The sequence below is a fragment of the Plasmodium coatneyi genome, chromosome 7 (assembly GCF_001680005.1).
Source record: "Plasmodium coatneyi strain Hackeri chromosome 7, complete sequence".
NCBI lineage: Eukaryota > Apicomplexa > Aconoidasida > Haemosporida > Plasmodiidae > Plasmodium > Plasmodium coatneyi.
In genome coordinates, this window is record NC_033562.1 from 1576077 (window position 1) to 1600069 (window position 23993).

At 33.2% G+C, this 23993-nt stretch overlaps 5 protein-coding genes across 5 annotated transcripts; 3 read left to right on the forward strand and 2 right to left on the reverse strand.

Moving 5' to 3' along the window:
- Positions 1-1365: 1365 nt before the first annotated feature.
- Positions 1366-5000, forward strand: PCOAH_00018960 (Rab7 GTPase; the record flags this gene model as incomplete). The annotated part of the gene is made up of 9 exons (XM_020058705.1): positions 1366-1867; positions 2045-2059; positions 2186-2319; positions 3285-3352; positions 3465-3523; positions 3749-3895; positions 4040-4114; positions 4245-4393; positions 4609-5000. 9 exons carry the CDS (start codon positions 1856-1858, stop codon positions 4676-4678), a joined length of 729 nt encoding a protein of 242 aa, XP_019914251.1.
- Positions 5001-7199: 2199 nt separating this feature from the next.
- Positions 7200-7996, forward strand: PCOAH_00018970 (Rer1 family protein; the record flags this gene model as incomplete). The annotated part of the gene is made up of 2 exons (XM_020058706.1): positions 7200-7752; positions 7944-7996. The coding sequence occupies 2 exons, from the start codon at positions 7200-7202 to the stop codon at positions 7994-7996; spliced, it is 606 nt and encodes a 201-aa protein (XP_019914281.1).
- Positions 7997-8837: 841 nt separating this feature from the next.
- On the reverse strand, positions 8838-9347 carry PCOAH_00018980 (Uncharacterized protein; the record flags this gene model as incomplete). The annotated part of the gene is made up of 1 exon (XM_020058707.1): positions 8838-9347. One exon carries the CDS (start codon positions 9345-9347, stop codon positions 8838-8840), a length of 510 nt encoding a protein of 169 aa, XP_019914225.1.
- Positions 9348-10938: 1591 nt separating this feature from the next.
- On the reverse strand, positions 10939-11232 carry PCOAH_00018990 (Uncharacterized protein; the record flags this gene model as incomplete). Its single annotated transcript, XM_020058708.1, has 1 exon — positions 10939-11232. The coding sequence occupies one exon, from the start codon at positions 11230-11232 to the stop codon at positions 10939-10941; it is 294 nt and encodes a 97-aa protein (XP_019914100.1).
- Positions 11233-15021: 3789 nt separating this feature from the next.
- Positions 15022-23679, forward strand: PCOAH_00019000 (protein 1; the record flags this gene model as incomplete). The annotated part of the gene is made up of 2 exons (XM_020058709.1): positions 15022-15073; positions 15251-23679. The coding sequence occupies 2 exons, from the start codon at positions 15022-15024 to the stop codon at positions 23677-23679; spliced, it is 8481 nt and encodes a 2826-aa protein (XP_019914099.1).
- Positions 23680-23993: the final 314 nt, after the last annotated feature.

Genomic DNA, 23993 nt, shown 5'->3' on the forward strand with positions numbered 1-23993 from the left:
TTAACACGTATGGAAAATACATGCATGTGTATGTATTATGTATGTGATATATACATATATGCATATTGCCTTATGAGCACGTATTGCCATCCTAGGACATGCTTGACAATATACCTATTTTTAATTACAATAAAAATGCTAGAATGATGATAAGTTTTGCTTTTATCTTGCTTTAAAAGAACAAGCACGGAAAATGCCCTTTCACAGGACGCCCGAACGTGATACGCATACAAGTTATCAAAAGGGAAATACAAAAAAATACAAAATTTAAATCAAAGTGTTAAGCATTAAAATTCCAACGCGAAATGAGGTATAATGCTGACTGCTTAATATTACTGAATTTATAATATAATAAAATTAAACTCTTTCAACTTTTTCTTTAAATGTGTTTATTATTTTGCCATCATTTACCAAAAAGTAAGTTTGACTTGTTACAAAAGAGTGAAGAAAAAAAAAAGCGTAAAAGGGGAAAGAGTGTCAATTACGCACTTTTTTATAAATGTGTCATTTTTTGTGAATCGCACTGAAATAAAATACACACAAATACAAATAGGCGCCATTCCTTTTGGAGGAAAAAATGACAAGGGAATGTATAAGTAAATGTATAAGAAATGTACACACACACACGCACACACGTGTAAGCACACATATATGCGCGCCTCCAAGTGGTATATGGCCTGTAATTTCCCCTCAATTGTTTTATTAAGCACATTTTTGTAATTTCCATTTGGTAATACTGCTTATTTCGAGGAAGAAAAAAAGTTATTCCAATAACGCATTGTAAGGAATAAGTACATACAGCGCATTAAGGTATATATGGGTTACCGTAACTGAGAAGTGTTCGCACCATTTTGTTACACCCTGGGTGGCTCTTTTTTTATGTCTTCATGTGAACAACTCTTGTTGGAACGAACTGAAACATATTGTGCATAAAAGAGAAGTTATATCAATCTGGAAAATATCACTATAGGAATACGTTAAAATACATGTGTATGCAATTTACAGTGGTCGGTTTTTTATTCACAGTTATTCCTTTTACCCTCAAATTGTTAATTCGATTGTTGTGCATGTGATGAATGCAGCTTGAATTATTCACAACTGCTCAAGGAGTGTATACTAATATATGGGTGTTTTTTCTTTTTTTTTTAGATTACTTTACACAACACTTTCCACATCCCTATAACCGGCAAATTTAAGTGTAATATATGGTAGTTCAATTTCTTATTTCCATACCCAGGGGCAGTTAACTGTTGCCCCCAAAAAATAACACATCCAACTATTACACCATTCGTGGGGATTTTTAAAAGAAACATTCACCTTTTTGTCGAATTATTTTTAAGAGAATATATGCCCAACCATTTTTCACGAGCATAGTAGTAAAATAGTCCTCAAGGGAAGTGTATTCTTTGTTGCGTGCATTTTAAAGGAATGTTCACTGGTTGCGGAAAAGAACAAAATGTTCATTGCATGCTTATACACATGTGACGCATGCCCATCGGTACAGCAACACAAGTATATTAAAAAAAAATTTACATTCATACAGTAAATGTTTTTGTATTTAAGTATATTTACATGTGTGTGTACCAAAACGTATTGTTCGTTGTGATCTTTTGTATGCACGTGGCCCAGTTCCCTCACTTCGCAAAATTTGTTAGCAATATAAAGTCCTGCGCGCACATGGATTGGCGTGTAGCATGTGGTGCAGTTTTATGCTTTTTCCTTTTTTTTTTTTTTTTATTTTCTGTGTTACTACTACAGAAATATTGATGTGATGCTTATTAAGATGATCAAAATTGATAGGAAAAAAAAAAGTTAACCTTTGTGAATAGTTTTCATAACGTTTATATGCCGCCTTATGTATATACATGTATGGAAAAAAATAAGTTTAATTTTTTTCTTGTATATTTTACACAAAATTGTTCTTATTTTATTATTTTTTTTTTAAATATTTCCCCCCCTTCTGGTTTTCTTTGAAAATTTTGATATAACTTAATATATTTTTTTTTTTTTGTTTTGTTTCATTTCCTAATTTACCCAAGAGAAGGAAGTATCATCGAAAGTACATTTCAAAATATACAGAAAAAAATGCGTTTTATAAGCAAATGAGCGAATTGCATAAAATAAGCAAATTTATGAACAAAATTACATATGGCTTAAACACATTAAAACGTGCGCGTACATTCAGGTATCACAGCACTCTGACGTATACTGCTTAATTGAATTAAGAAACATAACCACAAAGGAAGAAAACCATAAGAAGAAAATTATGTCAAATAAAAAAAGAACCATTTTAAAAGTTATCATTCTTGGGGATAGTGGGTAAACAATTAAGAAACGTATAAAACGTCGACATTACAGCCGCGTTAATTTTTTTGGGGGGGAACATTGTGCATAGGTATATATGCAAACGTATATGTGTATGTATATAAATGGTGTAAAAGAGAAAAAAGAAAATTAACAGCAGACACCCAATATGGATAGACTAAAAGATGGAACAAATGATAAAAGAAAAGCACCAAAGGAACGCGAAACGAGTAACATAGTCAAACAACGTGTTAATAAAAGCGAGATCAGCATTTATGCAATATTTTAAATCACACTGCATTATGCGTATGTATATGGAACACACCGCAGTGATGCGAAAGTGACTAGAAAATACCGACACATCAATAAGGAAAGAAGTTGAACTGATTCTTGAGTATTGTCACTTGTCTTCCCGCATCGGAGGTTTGTTAAAGTTACCTCCCAGATGCAGAAACACATGTCTACCACTGAGTATTTGTATATATAAAAATGACGTTTAAAAGTTTTATTGCAAAATAAGATTGCATCACGGTGTTAGCGCTATTTGGTACAAGCGTATTATTATATTAAGTAGAAACGGAAATAAACGGATGAACTGTGCACAAAATGATTCACTCCAAATGGACGTATGAATAGTCGAATTAAACTTAAGCAACACACATACGTTAGACAAATAAATGGATACCAAAATGTTACGCAGGCGTTCTATCCTTTAAGAGATAATCAAATATGAAAACGTTCAATATAGAATAGCATACTATAAAGAAAAAGCTAACCTTTTTTATATTCAATAAATAAATGTAGTTTACTTTATGTACACATGCTAACCCTAAATTTAATGCGAGCTGTTCGATGTTACTATTTATTTAGCATATGAATTAAGTTGTTTTGGTGGAATTGTTTCACTTTTTCACTTTTTACAACTTCTTTGTGATAATACCCTTTTGCGCATTAATTTTGTCCCCCTTTTTTTTTTTCAGTGTTGGAAAGACATCATTAATGAATCAATATGTAAATAAAAAATTTACGAATCAGTACAAGGCGACAAGTAATTAAATGAACTAAAATATATTGAAGAATTAATCTGTGAATTTTTTCTTTAATTTGTGCTGCATTTATATAATATATATTTTTTTTTTTTTTTTTTCCCCCCATGTTAGTTGGAGCCGATTTTTTAACGAAAGAAACCATAGTTGACAATGAAAACCTAACAATGCAAGTTAAATGAAAAGGAGAGAAAAATTGCTAATAAGGCTTATGCAATTATTTACTTGTGTCTAGTTGCTTTATTAAGATATAACATTTTTCTTTTCCCAGATTTCGCATGAGTTATATGCACATGTACATGAGAGTACATGCGCGCAATTGTACATTTATATACATGCGTATATGCTTATGTGCTGAATTTTCATTCGAGTAACATGTCTACCCACTTTCTTCCCAGATATGGGACACGGCAGGCCAAGAGCGCTTTCAAAGCCTGGGGGTAGCTTTCTACAGAGGAGCCGATTGCTGTGTGTTAGTTTTTGACTTAACGAATTACAAAACGTATGAGTCCTTGGAGTCGTGGAAGGACGAATTTCTGATTCAGGTACCGAATAGGGGGAGAAGGCGACAGTCAGTGTAGTGCTGTATATAAGCAGGCGTGCTTAAATATATGTACATATGTATATATGATTACAAGTACGCACACACGAATGCTATTAATTTTTGGAAAACCTGTTTTTCCGTGCAGGCAAGCCCAAAGGATCCAGACAATTTCCCCTTCGTCATAATTGGAAATAAAGTTGACGAGACGAATAAGAGAAAGGTAATTGATAAGAGGCGCAAGTAATAACTTTCGCGTATTGGCAAAATGCTCGTATGTTTATAGATATGCATGACTGCTTCCGATTGTAGAAACACGTGCATTCGTTTGATCTTTCGTTTCACCTTTCCAGGTTCAATCGCTTAAAGTCCTGCAGTGGTGCAAATCGAACAACAACATTCCCTATTTTGAGACGAGTGCAAAAAACGCAATTAATGTGGATCAGGCATTTGACGAAATTGCGAGAAAGGCCATGAAACAGGAACACCAGGAGGAGCAAATGTAAGGAAACGGAATGGCATGAAAAGGGAACGTATAATAATGTGTCCATTTATGCTTATATGGACGCCATGGGAAATTAGTTCCTTGGAACTTTGCAAATGGGTTTTGTACCATGCCACTTTACCCAGCGGAACGTTAGTGAACCCACACATTTGGCGCATATTACGTATATGTAAAACATTATTTGCAATTTTTCCACGTTTTACTGTTTTCAGATATCTTCCTGAGACATTTGCCCTGAACAACCAGGGTGATCATAAAATATACAAAAGTCGCTGTTGCTAGGAGTTGGCAAGAATGTAGAAATGGATAACATAATTTTGTTTTTTGTTCATTGGTTTATGTCACCCATATATTTTTGTGGTTGATTTATTTACATTAAGAAATGTATGTGTATATGTATGTACAAACCTGCGCTAGTATGCACACAGCGTTTTTCCAAGCGAATTGTATTTCCCCATTTTCGCATTATTAGGTGAATTCTTCACGTACATGTTCAAAGCAAATGTATGTTCTAACGATATGTGTTCTAGGGGTGCACTTGCGCATGGATGGACCTGTTTGTTGATACATAAAAATGTATTCATTATGACAGAAAAAGTTTGCATATTTTTGAGTGAACACCCAGTATAGGGTAGAAAAAGAGCATGCTTATATTCTCCTGTGAATACGTATATGTAGTAGCAAAATATACCATTCGCGTAATTTTAAGATATACTACACGTATACTTTTTCCTGTTTATATATTTCTCCATGCAAGATCCTGCATATGTGCATACAGATATGCTTATGCATGTGGACGTGGCACGTCTATATTTCCTTACTCTTTTCTTTTTTTTTTTTTTTAACAAAAGATAGTTAGCCTTTATTACCTTTTTTTTATCGCACATGTTCATAATTTTAAAGAACTTTTTATGCTGAGCTATGAATATCGTATGTGTACGTCTTAAAAGTTAGGAAGAACCAATTGGTGCGTGCAAAGGGGCATAAAGACATAAATTAATGCTTTTTACTACCACGCGAACAGTTTTTCTTTCTTTTTTTTTTTTTAGCACAAATCTTTCTACGATTATATCTTTGGTTTTGTTGATGATATGCTTCTACTTTGTGTAATGGGAAAAACGCTACACAGTGGGACGACGCTGCGTTACTCTTTTTTACTTTGTCTCCTCTTTTAGCATAAATAAATTCATCCTTTTTTCTTACAGGGCGATTTTTTTTTTCTTTTGTTTGTTTGCGCCTTCTTTATTTTATGTAAATATTTTTTAATTTTAAAGGTAAAAAAAGGCCTCTCTTACTTTAACCCTATGTTATGAAAAAAATTTGGCACATTAGTCACTGTGTAAATAAGAAATATATTTTTTGTTATATTTAAGCTAATCATTTTTATATGAACTAAATGGATGTTGTATTATTTGCAACCATTTGGTTAATTCATTTTTTTCTTTAAGAGAATGTAGTTATGGGTAGGACTTTAATTAATTTTCAGGGTATTAACATTTTTTTGGAAACTCACTTTTAAACATATCTTTTTATCTTTTTTCCTTTTTATTTTGCCACCTGGTTGCAAGTATGAAGGCTGTTTAATAATTTGTTTATTGAAATGGGTTTTTTATAAAGGAATATTGGCAAAAAAAAGAAAAGAAAAACTCAACGATATACATGTGGCATCATGTAGAAAAAATTCCCTTTTTTTTTTTTTGTAGGCACAAAAACTGGTTATGGCTTTATATATGCATTTTTTATAAAAAAACTACTGCACTGTTATGTTACTGTTTTTTCTTTAAAAAATTATGTGGAATATTGAATCAATTCACGTTCATCCATTTGGCAAAAAATGGTATATATATTTATCTTAAAAGAAGGCTTTGAAAAAATGCCTTATCTTTTCTTTTTGCGAAACGTTTTTGTTGTATGTGGCATAGCATAAGCATATATTGATTAGGCCATATATTTCGTACAAAAAAAAGTGCATATTTTTTAAATTACTCTTTTGTATAAGAAGATTCATGTAATGTTGATGAAGCATGATTTTTTGATGACAAAATTGCTATGGAACAATTTTGTATATATTATGAAATACGATTTTGCGAAAATTGTAAAAATATACGGATGCCCGCAATCTGCTGATCGTTGGAAACTTTTCGAGTTTTATGGTACTTGTATATATTCACCGGCATGCTATGAAGATATATCCAATAATTTATGCATACGTAGTAAATGCGCATTAAATATACGTACACGCGCATAAGTATGCATATGTTATGTTTATATGGCAACAGGCCACTTTAAGAAAAATTTTTTTCCAAGCGGAAATATTTTTTTCAGTAAAACTTTTGAGTAAACTTTTTTCGTGAAGACCCAATAAAATGCGCATTATGTTTAAACTGAGCAAGTACATTTGTGTAAATTTTATTTGTGTTATTTAAGACAGAGACTGTAATTCATTCTAGAATTGCAAAGAATAGTTTAAAAAATAGTAAAATGAACAAATATGTTATGTAAAGTACGTTAAATTTGCACATACCTCATTTGTATGTTTTTTTTTTTTTATCGTAATAATACACAGTATTGTGTTATTTATGTGTATGTGTATATATGTGCAAACCCGCGTATGTATACACATATGTGCCCTAATATATGCTAACACACGCACATGCATGTCCACATGTAAGAGGAAGAATCCCTATATGAAGCATATATGTAACAGAACTGTTAATAGTAAATGTAAACAAAAGTTTAACAGGACAAGACCAAACGAGTTAAACACTAATTTATAGAAGGCACCAAAAGGAAAAAAAAAAAAATGGACGAAACAGAGCCAACGCTGCCAGATTTGTGTAAAAAAATAATAAACACACATAATTACTATATTGATAAGACAACACTATATGTAAAAACAAGATGGTTTGGTTTATTGGGGTTATTTAGTTTATATGTTCTTAGGGTATATTACGTGACGGGATTTTACGTAGTGTCATATGCGCTATCCATTTTTTTACTAAACTTGTTTTTGCGTTTTTTAACCCCACACAATATAGAAGAAATATATGAACAGTATGAAAATGAAAATAACGGTTTATTACTCCCCATGAAACAAACGACTCAACCAAAAAATGAGAACAATCCTGATGATAAGAAAGAGTTTAGGCCATTCTTAAGAAAACTGGACGAATTCAAATTCTGGCTCTATGCCAGTAGAGCTATTTTGATATCAATATTTTGTACCTTTTTTCCATTTCTGGACATACCAGTATTTTGGCCCCTATTGCTTTTTTACTTCATATGTTTATTTTTTGCAACTATGAAGCAACAGATAAAAAATATGATCAAGTTTAAGTATTTGCCGTTTAACACAGGTAAAGCTGCTTTTTAAATTTGCATCCAATTTGTGTCCCTGCTGGAGTCGCTTGGGGCGCTATCTCTGTGTGCATGAGTACGCGGCGTGCACGAATGTAAGCACATTTGTACATATATATTTTTAAGTGCATGCTTATACGTACACGTTTATATGTTCATGTGTTTCTTTTTTCCCTTCCCCTCCTCATAGCTACCAAACAAACGTACGGTTCTGTGGCTCGCGGAAATAAAATCAGCAGATAGGGTACCAAACGCGTCTAGTCCAGGTTCCCCCTTTTTTTTTCAGAATCTACCATTTTTATGTAATTATTATATAGCTGCTACGCAGCCGTTATATATGTACTTATATGTACCTATATATATGTTTTTTTTTTTTTTTTTTTTTTTTTAATTCCAATCTTATTTTTAAAGAAATATTGATGCAAAACAAAACTATTGTACCTATTCATTTAATGTTTGTTTAAAACTTTTTCCTCCTCTTTGTTTCAATTTACTTTACAGTAATTACTTATCATTTTGCAAATTCAATCTTTTTTAAATATTAAAAACTTGAATCAACAAATGAAATTTTGGTTTTCGTGAAAATTGCATGGCAGGATATGCTGGGTGGATACCCTTCTGTGTTCGCTTAATTTACCTGTTAATTTTGTGGCTATCTGTAGCTGCCATAATTTCACAACTGTAATAATTTCTTGATGTAATTATGGCACGTTTGTACGGCCCCAATGTGTAAGCCAACGAGAAAATATTACTCATGATTGCTTCCTTTTGTGTTTCATTTTTTTTTTTTTTTTTTTTGTGCGAAACTTAAAAAAAGGGAAGAATGCTCCATGATGACACTTTAACAAAGGAATGGAAAAAAAATATATATACCAGATTAACAGTTGCAGTGAGGAAGATATAGGACAAACGCGTGGGGCATATACGGAAACAAACTGCTTCAACGATTGCGTTCAGAAATTGAAAAAATGATAATAGGCCGACGCGGTGGAAGAGGTAGAGGCGGTCCAGGCGATCGAAGCGATTGAAGTAAGCGCTTCTAGGCTAGCCATTCTCATGCGCACCCCAATTTTTACACATATTTTTACTCTTCTGCTACTTCGTCCAGTTGTTCAATCATTTCAAGATCACTCGCAGAAATATCATACTCCTTCATCAATCTCTCTGTGATAATTCTTTTTCTTCTTTGTGAGACAGTTTCATTGGGTGCTAATGTGTAAAGGGAGTAAAGGAAGACGAAGATGATTAATGAATTAACAACAAAACTGGTGAAGTCTTTCTTGATGCTCACGAACAGTTTTCCTCTGTTATATCCAAAAACGCTTAAATTTCTTTTTGGCTGTGAATTAATTACTTTATAATTTGGATTTGAAAAAAAATTTGTCTCTTTTTCTTCTTTTCCTTTTTTGGAAAATTTATAATTTAAGGTGTTGCTACTGTTATTGTCATTATTATGCCCATTGTTTTTTGTGCTAAAGGATATTTTCTTACAATCCTGCACTTTCACATTGTTCCCTCTGTATGTATGGCTTATGAATATGTCTTTGAATCGAGATATATTAATGTTTCGTCTGGTGCCGAAAAGGTAATTCATTTTTGCGAGTCATCCGGGGGGTCTTGGAGCACGAGCGTTTGTGGGATACGCGGGGGCTGTGTGGATTATATTAAACGTTTGCAAAAAGATAAGTTTTACATGCTCTTTTGCATCTAAAAAATATAGTTTTGGTATATATATTCTTTGTGTAACGGCCTTTATCACGCCATGTTCTGCCTTTCATGTTGGTCCTAGCGAATGTAAAAGGGAGGGGCGTAAAAAAGAAATCAATACTTTCACATGGTGCATCAAATTCGCTTTCTTTTTTTCATAACATTTTGGTATAACAACATATGTGCAGAAGAAAAAAAGAAAAATGTGAAGCGCCCTGTGGGGGGAGAACTTATGCGGAAAAACGGATGTGGACAGAATATAGCAAAGGGGAAATTTTTACAAGTTTTCGGAGAAAAAAGGAGTTTCTTTCTTTTTTTCTTTTTTTTTGTTTATCCATTTTTGGTTTGTACTTTTCATATAGGTAGTACCTTTTGTGCACGCAGCTTAAGCAAAAAGGAATGGAGCATTTATTCTATTTATTTTATACATAGCTGCAGAATTTTTGTTAAAAGGAATATGCAATGATGGGGGATTATTTGTGCATTCCTGCAGTTTTATGAGTGCCTCATTTGGCGGAAATTGCACTTAAGGGAAAGAGTATCCTCCATAATCTTTATTTTAATATGTAAAGATTAATGCGCTGGCTGGAAGGGAAAATCCTTCACACTTTTTTATTTAAAAATATTTTTTCACGCGACGTAGGAAAAAAAAAAAAAACTCTTTTTATGTGAATATCCCACCAACCTGTTCTAAGAATGCGCGCAAAAGTACGAAACGTTTTATCCGCGCACAAAATAGTAAAGTCCCAGCAACAATAAAGATATAACGTTAAGAAATGTGCACTGGATTACGCCCTTAGGAAGGCGCGTATATTTTTCGCAAAAGCGTTTCCGTTATTGTCAAAATGTGAGAAAAAAAAAAAAAACTGCCATTTATGTAGGCGGCCTGATTTCCCCCCTCTGAAGGGATGTACCATCCGAATTTTTATTCATTAAAGAAAAATGCCCTTCGTTAAAGAATATTTCTTTTCACATTATATCGCAAGCTTTCTTTAAGAAGTTCTTGTAAATATGACAAATGCTAAAATGTTGAAACGGTCAAAATGTTATGTACGCAAGGAATATACACATTACGAACGATGCAGTTATTTGTACTTGCACAAGCTGTGGATGCATATACCTATAGGAACAATATACATATGAGAACACTTGTCAGAAGAGCTGCATAAATATGCGTAGTATACGTTTAAGAACGGCCGCGTGCAGGAATTCACAAAAATTAAAAGTATTCATTCGCTGTGGTGTATAAAAGGGGTAGGAAAATGGAGGTTCGGATGTGCACACATAGGTACGAAGTTCGGGATAACAGTACAGGTCTTCTTTCCCTTCATAGCAGTTGGATCATCCGATGTGTTTATTTTGTAAGCGAATGGGTGAGTATGTGTGAATTATGCTTGCCCCTTGTTTTATGTGTAAAAATTGCGCATGTTCGTCCACCAGGGGATAATTACTTTCTTCCACTTTTTTATTTTTTCGGTTCACGACTTCCTTCTTGTATGTTGCTCTCTCCATTTGAATTGTTTAACGTAATCATCGACAACGAATCCTACCGTTGAAAGCAGAATTGTTATAATCGTCCCAGAAAAAATTGATAAGAATATTAAATTGTGTAATCTCTTTTCCTTCTCCACCCTTGTACTCAATTCTAAAATCCTTGGGTCCAGGGGAACCTTGGTCGATGGCTTCTGATTCGCATCCCCGCAGCTGTATGCTGCAATTAAGGCGGAGCATATAAGTAAAATAAAAAGGCTTAATCTGTTGCTGAACTCCATGGCGTAAATTTTTTCCGTTTATTTCGTGTAAACGCGTTTTAGTCTAAATTGATGTTCTTTTTACTTGTATGTTGTATTAATTGTGCCAGAAAGTTGGGAAATTTTGCAAATACTTTCTATATTCACTTAATTTTGTAACTTTTTTTAAGCTGTATAATTAAGGCGGTTACATATTATTGGGCAAAACTATTTATTTTTTTTTTACATAATTTAATGTTATTCCATTCAGAATGTACATGCCTGATTAAATTTACCGATGTGGCATAATAGTTGCTTCATTTTGCATGCACATTTTTTAAAAAAAACCACTTCCTCAATGCCGCATATTTTGTGGTAACGGTGAACCTACTTTGAGCTGCGAACATGAGATTTGGATGTTACTTCTTAATCACGATGATGTCAAAATGGAATTTAGTGCAAAATGTCATTTTACATATATACGGGTGTATACATCTCTAGCAGGAGATAGTGGTTGTATATTTATGGGTGTATATTTCAAATTCCTTTTTTATCCTCATTTTTGAGCGCATCCACGTGTATACATTCCCCCATGAAGTGTTTACACCGATATAAAATGAGTCTACAGAATTAAGCGCCGTGAGCACCACATATCTTTTCATTGGGGAAGAGGTACAAAATGACATTTGCATGCAAAACCACATAAAATGAGGTGAGAAAAAAAAAAACATTTAATTCCTTCCAATCCTTTTGTATCACCCTCGAGGTATAATTTTTTTCAAATATTAAAGTTGAGTGCGTCCTTTTTTACGAAAAGAAAAATGTTGCAAGAAAATGTTCAGCAAGTCAAACTGATGATGAATTTTAAAATAATTGAACCCCCCTTTGGGGAAAGCAATTTTTTTTTGGTCCGTAATTTTAAAGCATTAATTTGCAACATGTACATTTTAAATATATGTCAAAAGGAGTGAGAATTTGTATAATTAAGAATATCACTTCAATTTATTACGTCCAAGTGGGGCTTTCCCCGGGGAAGCACTTTTTTTCTCCCATCGTACAAGGAAGAGCATGTGAAACTTTTTTTTTTCACTTTTTCAACGTTTGTTTATCCAGAAATTCCTAAAATGATTTAATGTACGTGTATGTGTACTTATGCCTAAGCAAAGGTGCACGCATATGTGAAGATGGGCAAATATAAACGTTATGTCTATTCCTCGCGTAGGGGGGGGTTACCTCGATGAGAATAAAAGAGGCGCACGGTTGGAACTGCTTAAGTAGAATCAGTCCATTACGCATTAAAATTAAATAAAATGGAATCGAAAAAGTGTGAACGAAGAAAGATGAAGAAATATGCCCTTATAAAATACCCCCTCCTTTGGTGAAGCCATATAGATCTTCCAAAAGGTGCAAAAGGCGAAATCCTTTTTTTACATAGGTTTAAATGGGGACATCACATATGACTTTCAAAGGTGTTTTCTATCCATTTGCACATTTTTCGCAAGATTTAATTTGTTATCATACGTAAAAAGTGGGGAAAGTAGAAATGTGTAAGGGGGTGGAAGAATAGGTATGTAATTTATCTGATTAACCATTTTGCAAAAAGGAGCACCGCAATTTTTTGCCAAAGTGTATCCGTGAAATTTTCTTTGTATGTGCACATAGCGTTAGCTATTAATAGGAGTTCAATATGTTCTTATAAGTAACATGTGTAGTTGCTCAAGAACGTTTACACATGCGAAACGCGTAATGATCCAATTTTTACGCGCATAACCGGGAAAGTGGGCTTCATGGAAAAAAGGTATATTATACATATTTTGAGATAACAAAGGGAAATAGTTAATATATAGGAATGAATCCTAAACCTTCCACTGCTATGGCATCCGCTCGCGTTATTCTCAATTAACTCCTTAACCCATTAGTGCAGTAATAAGTCATTCTAAGAAAGTGCTTTTTTTATTTTTGTTTTACAAGGAGGTACCATGCTCAAGGGGAAATTTGCATTCGTGGAAAAAAGAACTTTTTACTTTTTCTCCTTTTAACGCGGAAAGGGTTGCAAAATGTGAACCCATTCGGATGTGTTCTTTGAGCAAATGTGTAATCGATGTGCGCATATAGGAAGAAGTAATTCTTTTCACAGATACGCAGAATTACTTCAAGCGTGACAACATATTGGACAAAAAGAAAACTATCGGATGATATAGCATTAAATTTAAAAAAGTGAATAAATTTGAGGATCATTAAAAATGTATTAACATGCTTTTTTTATGGAGCAGGTTGCACAAATTAATTTCAGAATTGGCAACAAATAATGGGGAACAATTTAGTTATCTAATTTGACGTTAATACACCATGAAAGGGTACACATATAAGGGTACATTAACCCTCGGCGAAAAAGGAAAAAGAAAAAAAAAAAAAAGGGTAAAGAAATCGCAATAAAGATTATAGAATAACGTAACATATATTATGTGCGTCGCCGTAATAACGGTTGAGCACATTTTATGTGGAATGATTAGGCGTGGTAATATTTAATTTTATTTTTCGCGCCCGATCTAATGAGGTAAGGATAAACTATTCAGGTAAGCTTAAAATGCGCAGCAGCTAAACAGGAATGTATAAAAATATATATAAAAAATGAAGAAGGTGACTGTGTAACATGTACATATATATGTGTACAAGTCAAATGGTGAGAGAATTACCACTCGTACAACTTCAAAAATTAGAACAAAACTGTTGTGTATTTGTTCATTTTTGCGGTGGAGGAAACTAAATGTTCCAATCACAATTTTTGCTTTCCCAAAAAATGAATTCATTCTGAGCAATGCACATTATGTTTAACAACGTCAATTTTTTTACAAATTATAATTTTTTTCTTTTTTAAATTCCATTAATTAAACATGTGCATGGTTATTAGAACCTCTTTAAGGAACAAAGTGTGCACTTAAAAATTCAATTTAAAGAGCCCTCTCGGGATCGCGACTGGTAAAATTAGAAGAGCCTTTTACTCGAGTGCAAGATTTGATTTAATAATAAGTAAAAAAAGAAAAATTAAATAATACTTTCATTTTTATTGCTTTCCTTTATTTGTTCAGATTATATTTTATTGTAAGAAATATGTGTATATTACGTTCACCTGTGTGTGTAAGCACAATTTTTCGAAAAAAACCCGTGGGCTGAGCATCTTAATTTGATCGAAAGAAGGGAAATCCTATTTTTTTTGGTTCAAAGTAGAATGGGTATGTAGAAAATTGTTCCCGTTGTGGATCTTCTCTTTTTTATTGTTGCAATGATTGCGTCATTCCCCTTTTGAAGAAAAATTTTTAGTTTACCTTTAAATCGCGTTCTATTTTTTTGCTATATATTTAAATAATATATTTTTGAATTGTTCTTTTTTCGTTCTAGAAGAAACAGATTTTTATTTTTATTTTTATGTTTTTTTTTTGCTCATGCTTAGGCGATTGTTTAATGTAGATGTTCCGAATGTGTGCGCCAAAATTTTTTTGTTGTAGAAAGAAAAAAAGGGAATCATAAAATATTACCCTTCAGCGCTATTCTAAGTTGGATAGTTTTTTACGCTGTTTTTATTGTTTCTATCAAATTAACATTATTTGAATTTTGTCATTTGGTGTGTTAAATTTTTGATCTTGCCGTGGAATGTCCAAAGCCTTCTTTTGCACAAGGGAAAAGTGGGCAAATGTATATATATTTATATTTGAGGAAGCCAGATAAGTTGAGGAACGATGTAAATTTACTAATAAATTAATGCCCTAATTTTAAAGTTTAAATGTAAACATAAAAAGAAAAAAAAGTGGAGTCACTGGATCTGTTTAAATCATGAAAGGTGGGATTTACCTAGCAGCGGTTCTTTACCTGTTCAACTATTTAGGTAACACACATGAATGTATATGTGCACGTGTACTTCTGCGTGATGGTGTAAATTTATAATTTTTCGTTATTTGCGCCTGAGTGGGATTATCTATATCTTCTCACTTTGGGGCTTTTATTAATGTACCATCTCCTGTGTACGTGCTATATATACTTCCCCTTTGACCGCCACATTTAGGAACAGGGCACGGAGAAAATGCAGAAGAAGACATAAGTAAAAGCGAAGGGAAAGTAAACTTCTTTTCGCTGAATTCTAATTTAAAGAGAAAGAGAAAGTCGAAAGATAATAGGGTGAAAAGAAGAAAGGCGAAATTTTCTAACTTCCTAAACCAAGAATCGTATGTTAAAGAAACAGATAACGCAAGTGGGGAAGATGTCGGAGGATTACGTCCGTCTCATGCTTCATCGTTCGTTAACTTAAATGATCATGTCAATGGAAAAAGTTCATCACACAGCGTTCATGTAAAAGAAAGTACGCCACATAGTACTATGCAAAGGAACAAGGAAAAGGAAAAAGAAAATGAGAAAACACACGGTCCTGTAAATTCTTTTGTACAAAGTCAAGAAGAGGCAGTATCAGACGATTTGGAGGAAACCCACAAATCTATAATTGATATAAGCGAGAAATTCAAGGATGATAGTAGGTATAACGGATTGTTTGACATGGAGATTGATTTTGTTGACCTACATTTTTTTAATATAATTCTGGACCTGATTCCAAAGGACAGTGAATACCATAAATATTATGAGAACACATTTAAACAAAAAGTTATGGAACACATAAATAAGTTAAAAACGTTAATAGATTCATGCATATCTGAAAAGGAACAAATGATCATGTTAAAACATGAGATTAATTATGGAGGGACGAAGTCTATAGAAACAGAAACGTTAGATGAAAAGGAAAGGAAGCTCTCGGAAATATCTAAAGCCTATGATAATCATATAAAATCGTATAGGGAAGGATTGAAACCCGAAATAAATGATATAAAAAATAATGCCTTCTCAGCTTTGAAAAATTCCTACTGTAAGGAAAATTGTGTGGAATATGTGCAAAAATATAATACAATGAGGAAAAATTATATAACAAATGCAGGAAAGTATCAAATGAAGACGTATATATACATTCCGAAGAGCATTAACGATTATAGTGTGATAGATAAAATGTTATCAGAAGCTAAAGAACTCAAGATAGACATTGAGGGAACTGCTAATTCGCTGAAATTGTTAGGAGAAGATATCGATGAATTTTCCCACTTGTATAAAATTAACCGTAGTTTAGTTGACGATGCAGCCAAAACCTTAGAATCCATAAATGAAGAAGAGGAGTCTACCCAAATAGATGCACAAAAATTTGAAAATAATTCCAAATTGCTAACAAACAACTACTGCATTTTTGAACACATAAGAAAACTTAACGAGCCAATTAAAAAAACATATGAAAGTTTAATAAAAAAATCTAATGAACTACTTTCTAGCATTATAGACACCTTCGGAAAGAGTGCTACTGCGCTGTACAAGTCGACATTTGATGAAAGGAAGTGCTATAAATTTAAAACCGATTCAGATAAAGTGAAAGAAGAGGCTGAAGAAATATGCGAAAGAACTGAAAAGATATACTACGAAATTCCAGATGATGAGGGTGACAAGATAAACATCTTTTATGAACTTATCTACCCAATGAAACAATATAAAGATGAGATAGTAAACAATTCAGAGTTCATTTCCAATAGATATGAAAATATATACGAAAACGTAAAACAAACGTATGAAAAGGAATTAAATGATATAGGGAAACTAGAAAACAACACAGTTAAAGTAGATTTGTATGTGCTGCAAATAAGAAAGATTAACACTCAGAAAACCAGAATAGATGAAAGTTCCGAAACATTGGGGAAATATTACGAAAAAATATTAGAATCAAAAACAAAAATATATGATCTGAAAATAGAATTTGAAAAAAGGCTTGCGAAAATAAATCGATTACAGGCTGTGAAATCTGCCCGTGCATTAAAGGAAGAAAAGATCAAAGCTATGTTAGAAAAGATGGCGAAAAAGGCGCATTATTTAAAAGAACTTCTCTCCTTAAAAGAGAAATCAAATGTGTACTTGACCGAAATGAATGAATTGCTTAACACAGGATCGTATGACAATTTGGACGGGTTTAGCGCTAATGAGAAGGCGAGGAATGATATTAATGCTCTATTTAATTCTGTGTATAGGGAAAATATGAATAAACTCATCGAAGAAGTGGAAAATTTTGTAACCAAAAATAAAGAGACCACTGTGGAGATGCCGGATGAAGCAGTAGAAAAGAAGCTACAGGATGCCAAAGAAACTTTTGCTAAATTAGATTTTGTTAGCGATAACCGGCTGACAGATGTGTACATCAAAATGAGTGCAGAAGTGGCTTATGCTGAAGAGATCAAAAAAGGAATTGCGCAAAAACAATTGGAAAATGTTCATAAGAAGATGAAAAAATTTTCGGATTCATTTGCCACAATATTTGATTCGTTACAAAACAGAATGAAGCAGTACAATCGGGAGAAAGATGCAATAGAAAACCATAAAAAAAATAGATCCGAAAAGGAGGAGGAATATTTTAATAAAGTAAATGTAGATGAAGATCTGCCCAAGGAACAAGCAAACGTGCAAGAATACACTAAACATAAGCAAAATTTTTCCAGACAGGAAGGTGAAATATCCGCCGAAATTACCCACATGAGGGAAGTGACAAATGAAATTCAGAGCCAATTAAACTATTATGGTGTTTTTGAAAAATATTTTTCCATCGTTGATGATCAAAATGAAGTTTCAAGAGTTAAAATTTTAAAGGAAGAAATCATTAGTGATAGCTTGAGCGATAAAGTGAAACAGTACGAGATAGAATTCAAGGAGAAAACCAGTGCAGTGGCAAATATAGTGTCAAATATTCAAAGTTTAAATATGGCAATAGATTCACATAAACGCTTAAATGGTAGCATAAATAACTGCAATAAATATAACGAAGATATTGCTGTTTTGAGAAACAAAATAAAAGCTCTACAAGAAGAGTTACAAAAGGAAATTACCGAAACGGAGGGCGACGAAGTGGTGGGAGAAAATACCACTGCGTTCCTTTTAAAAGGTTTAAGGGACAAAATGGGAAAGATAAACGAAGAATTGAACGAGAATAAACTAAACAGTTTAGACACTAAGAAAGAAGATCTTCTGAAATTTTACTCAGAATCGAAGTCTAAAATTCATTTGAGCAAGGACCAAAACGGGCCAGAAGATCTGTTGAATAGAATTGATGAATGGGAGGACATCAAAAAGGAAGTAGGCGAACTAAACGTTAATTACGAGATGATTAGCAAAAATAAAGTTACGCTATTTAAAAACAACTCTGTTACTTATATAGAGGCAATGCATAGCAATATAAACAACATTATTCACAGTATAACGAGTAATAAGAATGAAATTCTGAAGTCCGTAGATGCAATAGAGAATAAGCTAAACCTCGTTGAACAGAATGAAGATTATAAAAAGGTTAGCAATCCAGAAAAGGAGAAACAAATAGAAGAAATAAGGGGATCCATGAGCAAACTCAAGGAATTAATCGACCAACACGTCGGAAAAATGGCCGAACTGGGGAACACATCAAACAGTTTGAAGGTGAATGCCAAGGAAAAGGAAAACGAACACAATCTGGAAGAACTAAATAAGATAAAGAGACAAATGAGGGATATCTATGAACAACTAAAAAAGATATCGGAACAATTAAAGGAAGGAACAGTAAACGAATTGAAAGAAGCAAACGAAAAAGTAAACAATGTGGAATTAGAATATGAGAAGAACGTTATTGAGCACATTTTAAGACAGATTACAGTAGAAAAAGACAAAGCTCGAAAGGGTGTTGAAGGAATGAATTCTCTCAAAACTAAAATTGAAAACTTGATACATAAAACAAGTAATGAATCAAAAAATGAATTAGTTACGACGAGTATTAAACAGCATTTAGAGAAGGCAAATGAGTATAAAAATCTAATAGAAAGAAATGAAGAAGAATCAATTAATTTGAAGGAAAATGCGAAAAAACTGGAGACATTGGATGGAGTGAAAGAACTAGTTCAACAGGTCAACATGCATTTGCAGAGTGCTATACAAAGCAATGCTGGTATAAGCAAAGAGATGAATGAACTTAAGGGCGTTAACGAATTGTTGATATCAACGAATTATAGTAGCATTTTAGAATATATAAAAAAAAATACCAACGAATCTGTCCGTTATAGTGAGCTAGTCAATGAGGAATTTACAAAAGCTGAAGGTGAAGAGAAAAAGGTAATAGCCAATTTTGTGGAGGCAGAGAAGTTAAAGGAGCAAATTGTCAAAGATTTGGACTACAATGACATAGATAATAAGGTAAAAGAAATTGATGGAATCAAAAGAGAAATTTTAAAGATGAAAGATAGTGCATTTACATTTTGGGAAGAGTCAGAAAAGTATAAAAAAATGTGCTCTTCATATTTGGAAAATACTAAAGAGGGTAAGAAGAAAATCGAGTATTTAAAAATTAATGGGGATGGAGGAAAAGCCAACATAACGGAGAGCCAAATGGAGGAGGTAGGTGGCTATGTTGGCAAACATGAGGAGGCCTTTAAAAAAGTGGTCGAGCAGGTAGACAAAACTAAACGTTTATATGAATCTGTCCTAGTATATGTAACTAAGATGGACAACCTGTTTAACCAATCCTTAATGAAAGAAGTGAAAGTGAAGTGTGAAAAAAAGAATGATGAGGCGGAGCAAATATTCAGCAAAATAGAAACAGTACATGGCAGAATTAAAGCGCAAGTGATTGAGAGCGAAGGAAAAATAGAAGAATTGAAGGAAAAAGGTAAAATTGAGAGAAATGAATCAACACAGCTTAACGATATTTCCACGGAGGCGTATTTACAAATAGATAATTGCAGAAAGCAGCTTGACACCGTTTTATCAAACACTGAAAGAGTGAAACAAAATGCGCTTCAATATTTTAATGCGGCCGATAAATCAATGAAGTCCGTTTTGCCTATACGTGAACTGGATGGCGAAAATTCCATAGATAAAGTAAAAGCGGCTAAGGAAAGTTATGAGAAAAATTTGGAAACCGTTAAAAATGAAATGAGTCATATCGATATGGAAGAAGGAAATATGAACGGCATAGATAAAACAATAACTGAAATAGAAAATGACTTGCTAAAATGGAAGATAAAATATAAAGAAGGATTACTGAAAGCGATTAAGGAAGATGCGGATAAGAAGAAAAATAATTTCGAATTAGTACGAAGCGAAATAAACGCCTTGATCAATCCAAGCATGTCTATTTTTATTAAATTCAAATTAAAGGAATATGACATGACTAACGATTTAAATAATTATGGTGTTAAAATGAATGACATTCATGCAGAATTTACCAAATCGTACAATTTGATGGAAACGCATTTGTCCAAGGCTGCAAATGAATCGGTGACATTAGAGGAGGCCCAAAGTTTAATGGAACAAGCAAAGGAACAAAATCAACATCTAATAAAAAGAGAGGAGGAAGCGATAACACTTCTGAATGATATTAAAAAGGTGGAATCGTCAAAACTGCTGAATGAAATGATGAAAAAGGTGAATGCCGAATATGAAGGTATGACAAGACATCATGGTACCGTTAGTCAGTATGTACAGGAGATGAAGGAAGTTGTTAATCAGATGAAAACATTGAATGATATAAACCAATGTTCGAGTAGGCTAGATGATGTAGTAAGTAAAGCTAAAAAGGTTAACGAGTCTAATCAGGGCGACTATACGAGAGACGCAAAAAGCATGTATGGAAGTATGGTAACTCTGGCAAATTATTTCCTGAGCGATTATGCTAAAATTTCATCAGGAATGGAATTCAATGAGGAAATGAAATCTAAATATAAGACAGATCTAGAGTTGGAAATATTTTCGGTCTTATCAAAATCGAATGAAGTCTTAAAAAAAATTGAACAGAATTCAAATGATGTAATAGAAAAACAAAGAGAAAGTGAACAGCTAGTTAAGGATGCTACTGATATATATAATGTAGTAAAAGTAAAAAATGAATTTAACGGAAGGTTGGAAGAAGTCAAGAACAGAGAAAAGGTCATTTCGCAAAAGATAATGGAAGCATTAGAAAGGTTGAGGCAAGTGGAAGGAATAAAATGCCACTTTGAAAATTTCGATACGTTACTAGAAAGTACATACGAGCTTGAAAATTTAAAGAAAATGGTTACCATCTATCAGGAGAAGAAGAGCGATGCGCCGACGGAATCAGCGCTGCAAGAAATGGACAACGATATGAAAACATATAGTAACTCCATAAAAGAGTTAGAAGGAATAGTCTTATCACCCATGGAATATAAAGAAGACATTGCAAAATTGGAAAAAACCAATGACGAAATGGGAAAAATTATTGTAAATATAAGAATAATAGATTCAAAGGTTATGGATATGAACTCAACTATTGATGAGTTGTACAAGTTGGGAAAAAACTGTCAATCCCACTGGATTGCCCAATTCAGCTATTCTGCGAATATGGAAACCTCCAAAAAATCAATAATGATTAATAAACAAAAGGAGAACACTAAAAAGTGTATAGACTATATTGGAACTAATTCATCCTCCATTGATAATTATGTCGAAACGTTGAAAACGTTTTACGATAATAAGCTTACATTTGACAACACATCCGAAAATGTGAAGAATGCAAAGACATATTCCGTGAACTTCGCAAAACATGAAAAAGAGTCTTCAAAAATGATAAGTTATATAAAAAAGGAATTATATTCATTCCATCAAGATAGTGATATTAAAATTGTAGAAGGAAAAATGCAGAATATTTTGGTACTTTATGATAAACTGAGCGACGAAAAAGGAAAAATGGATGATTTGTACATAAATATCAGTGAAACTAAACTGAAGCAAATGGAGCACAGTTCTGATGTGTTTAAGCCCGTCATAGAATTACACAAAAGCATGAATGAAACGAATAATAAGTCTCTATTGGAAAAACAGGAGAAACTAAAAAGCGTGGAAGACAACCTTCGCCATATGGAAGATGAGATGATTAAGAGTGGCCTTAAGTACACCTCAGAAAGTGTGGGAAATATTAACAAGATATATGACCGTATTGAAGCTGAAGTGAAAAAGTTGGAAGAAATTGACGTCGGCAATAGCGATAATTCCCAAAATGTGGAAGAGTACAAGAAGCAATTTTCCACTTTAATCGACAGAACGAACACCCTAATGAATGACATCGAAATTTTCAAAAAGGAAAACAATTACAATTTAATGGAAGAAAACACAGAATCTATAGATAAAATAAACGACTATATAGAAAAGATCACCAATAAGCTAGCAAATACAAAAACGGAGTATGAGAAGACCCTGGAAAATATAAAACAAAACTTTGATATGCAACAGAATATTGTTCTGAAAAAAAAAAGTATTATCGAATTCTCTGAAAACGTAAAGAAGAAGAAAGAATCTATAATAAATAGTCTATATGAACAGGTAGAATTGCACAAAATAGAGGGAAAATTAGATCTTATTAAGAGTAGCGTGAGAGATATACTGAGTACTGGTGATGATATTAATGAAAAAATGAAAAGGATGTCTGAAAATATTCAAGAGAAAAAAAGCAAACTGGAGAAACATATTTCTATTGGTGATTTGGACAGAGAAGCGGACAAAATAAAGAAGGATGTTAAGGAAATAGAAGATGAGACTGAAGGACTTAATATTCTTTTAAGAGCTGCTAATGGGTACAGGGCAGAGATGGACGTGATATTCAAAAAGATGTCTTCAGATAGAAATCCCAGCGCATATAAATCTGCAGAAGAACGCATGAATGAAGCAAGTAAAATAATTCAGGAAATAAAAGATACGATTCAAGGAATAGATCAACTAGTAAAGGATAGTCAAAACATATTATCGGAAATAAATCATAAAAAAAGTCCTGGAGGAAGGGGGAATACAGGTGGGGCTTTGAGAAATAGTGAAAAGAGTAAAAATGGAAGGGGGGCAAGTCTGCAAGCAGGGAGAAAAAATAATGATCCCATGCATATTGAAATAACTGATCCGGAAGGATCCATCGGTGAAGGAAAAGAATCAGAATCGCATACAACAGACGGTTTAACACACGATGCAGATGAAGATTATACTAGCTCGGTAAAAGGGGCACATGGATTAGAAGATGAGGAAACTACTTTACCCACCGATCAAAGCGAGGTGAATGACGCTACCCTTCAAGGGCATGACAGTACCGGAAGTGATGATCTTGATATGCATGCGGAGAACACCCAGGATGATACCTATGAAGATACGTCATATTCCAGTAATCCAATAAGTATTGTTTTGAATAGAACGTTTGATTCTAATAAAGTCAAATATGCGGGAGCATTCATTTTACTCTTTACGAGCGGCGTTATAGGGGCTATTATGGCAAATAGGAAAGATGACGAAGAGGAAGAAAATAATGGCGAGGAAGAGGATGAGGGGTTTGAAGTTAAAAAGAACATTAACGTAGAAAACAAAGAAGAAGTCATTGATGTTTGTTTTGTTGATTCTGATTATTAAAAAATGGAGAGTACATTGATGCGCTCTAATTTGTCGTCCCTTCTATAGGGGCACTAATTAAGTATATATTTTTTGCTTGTACATGTGCGTGTGGGTTGTGTACACACACGGGTGTCATATGTGCACATTCATGTAGACATTACTTCCCTTTTTTTTTTTTCTTTCCGTCTTTATGCTATATTTTTAACATTTGTTGAAAATAGCATTTTCCATTTTTTTTTTTTTTTTGTAAATAATGTAGAACGAATATTTTCCAAAAAGTATCAATTTATATCCAAAGAAATAGTAAATCGTTTGAATGCCTCTTTGGTTTT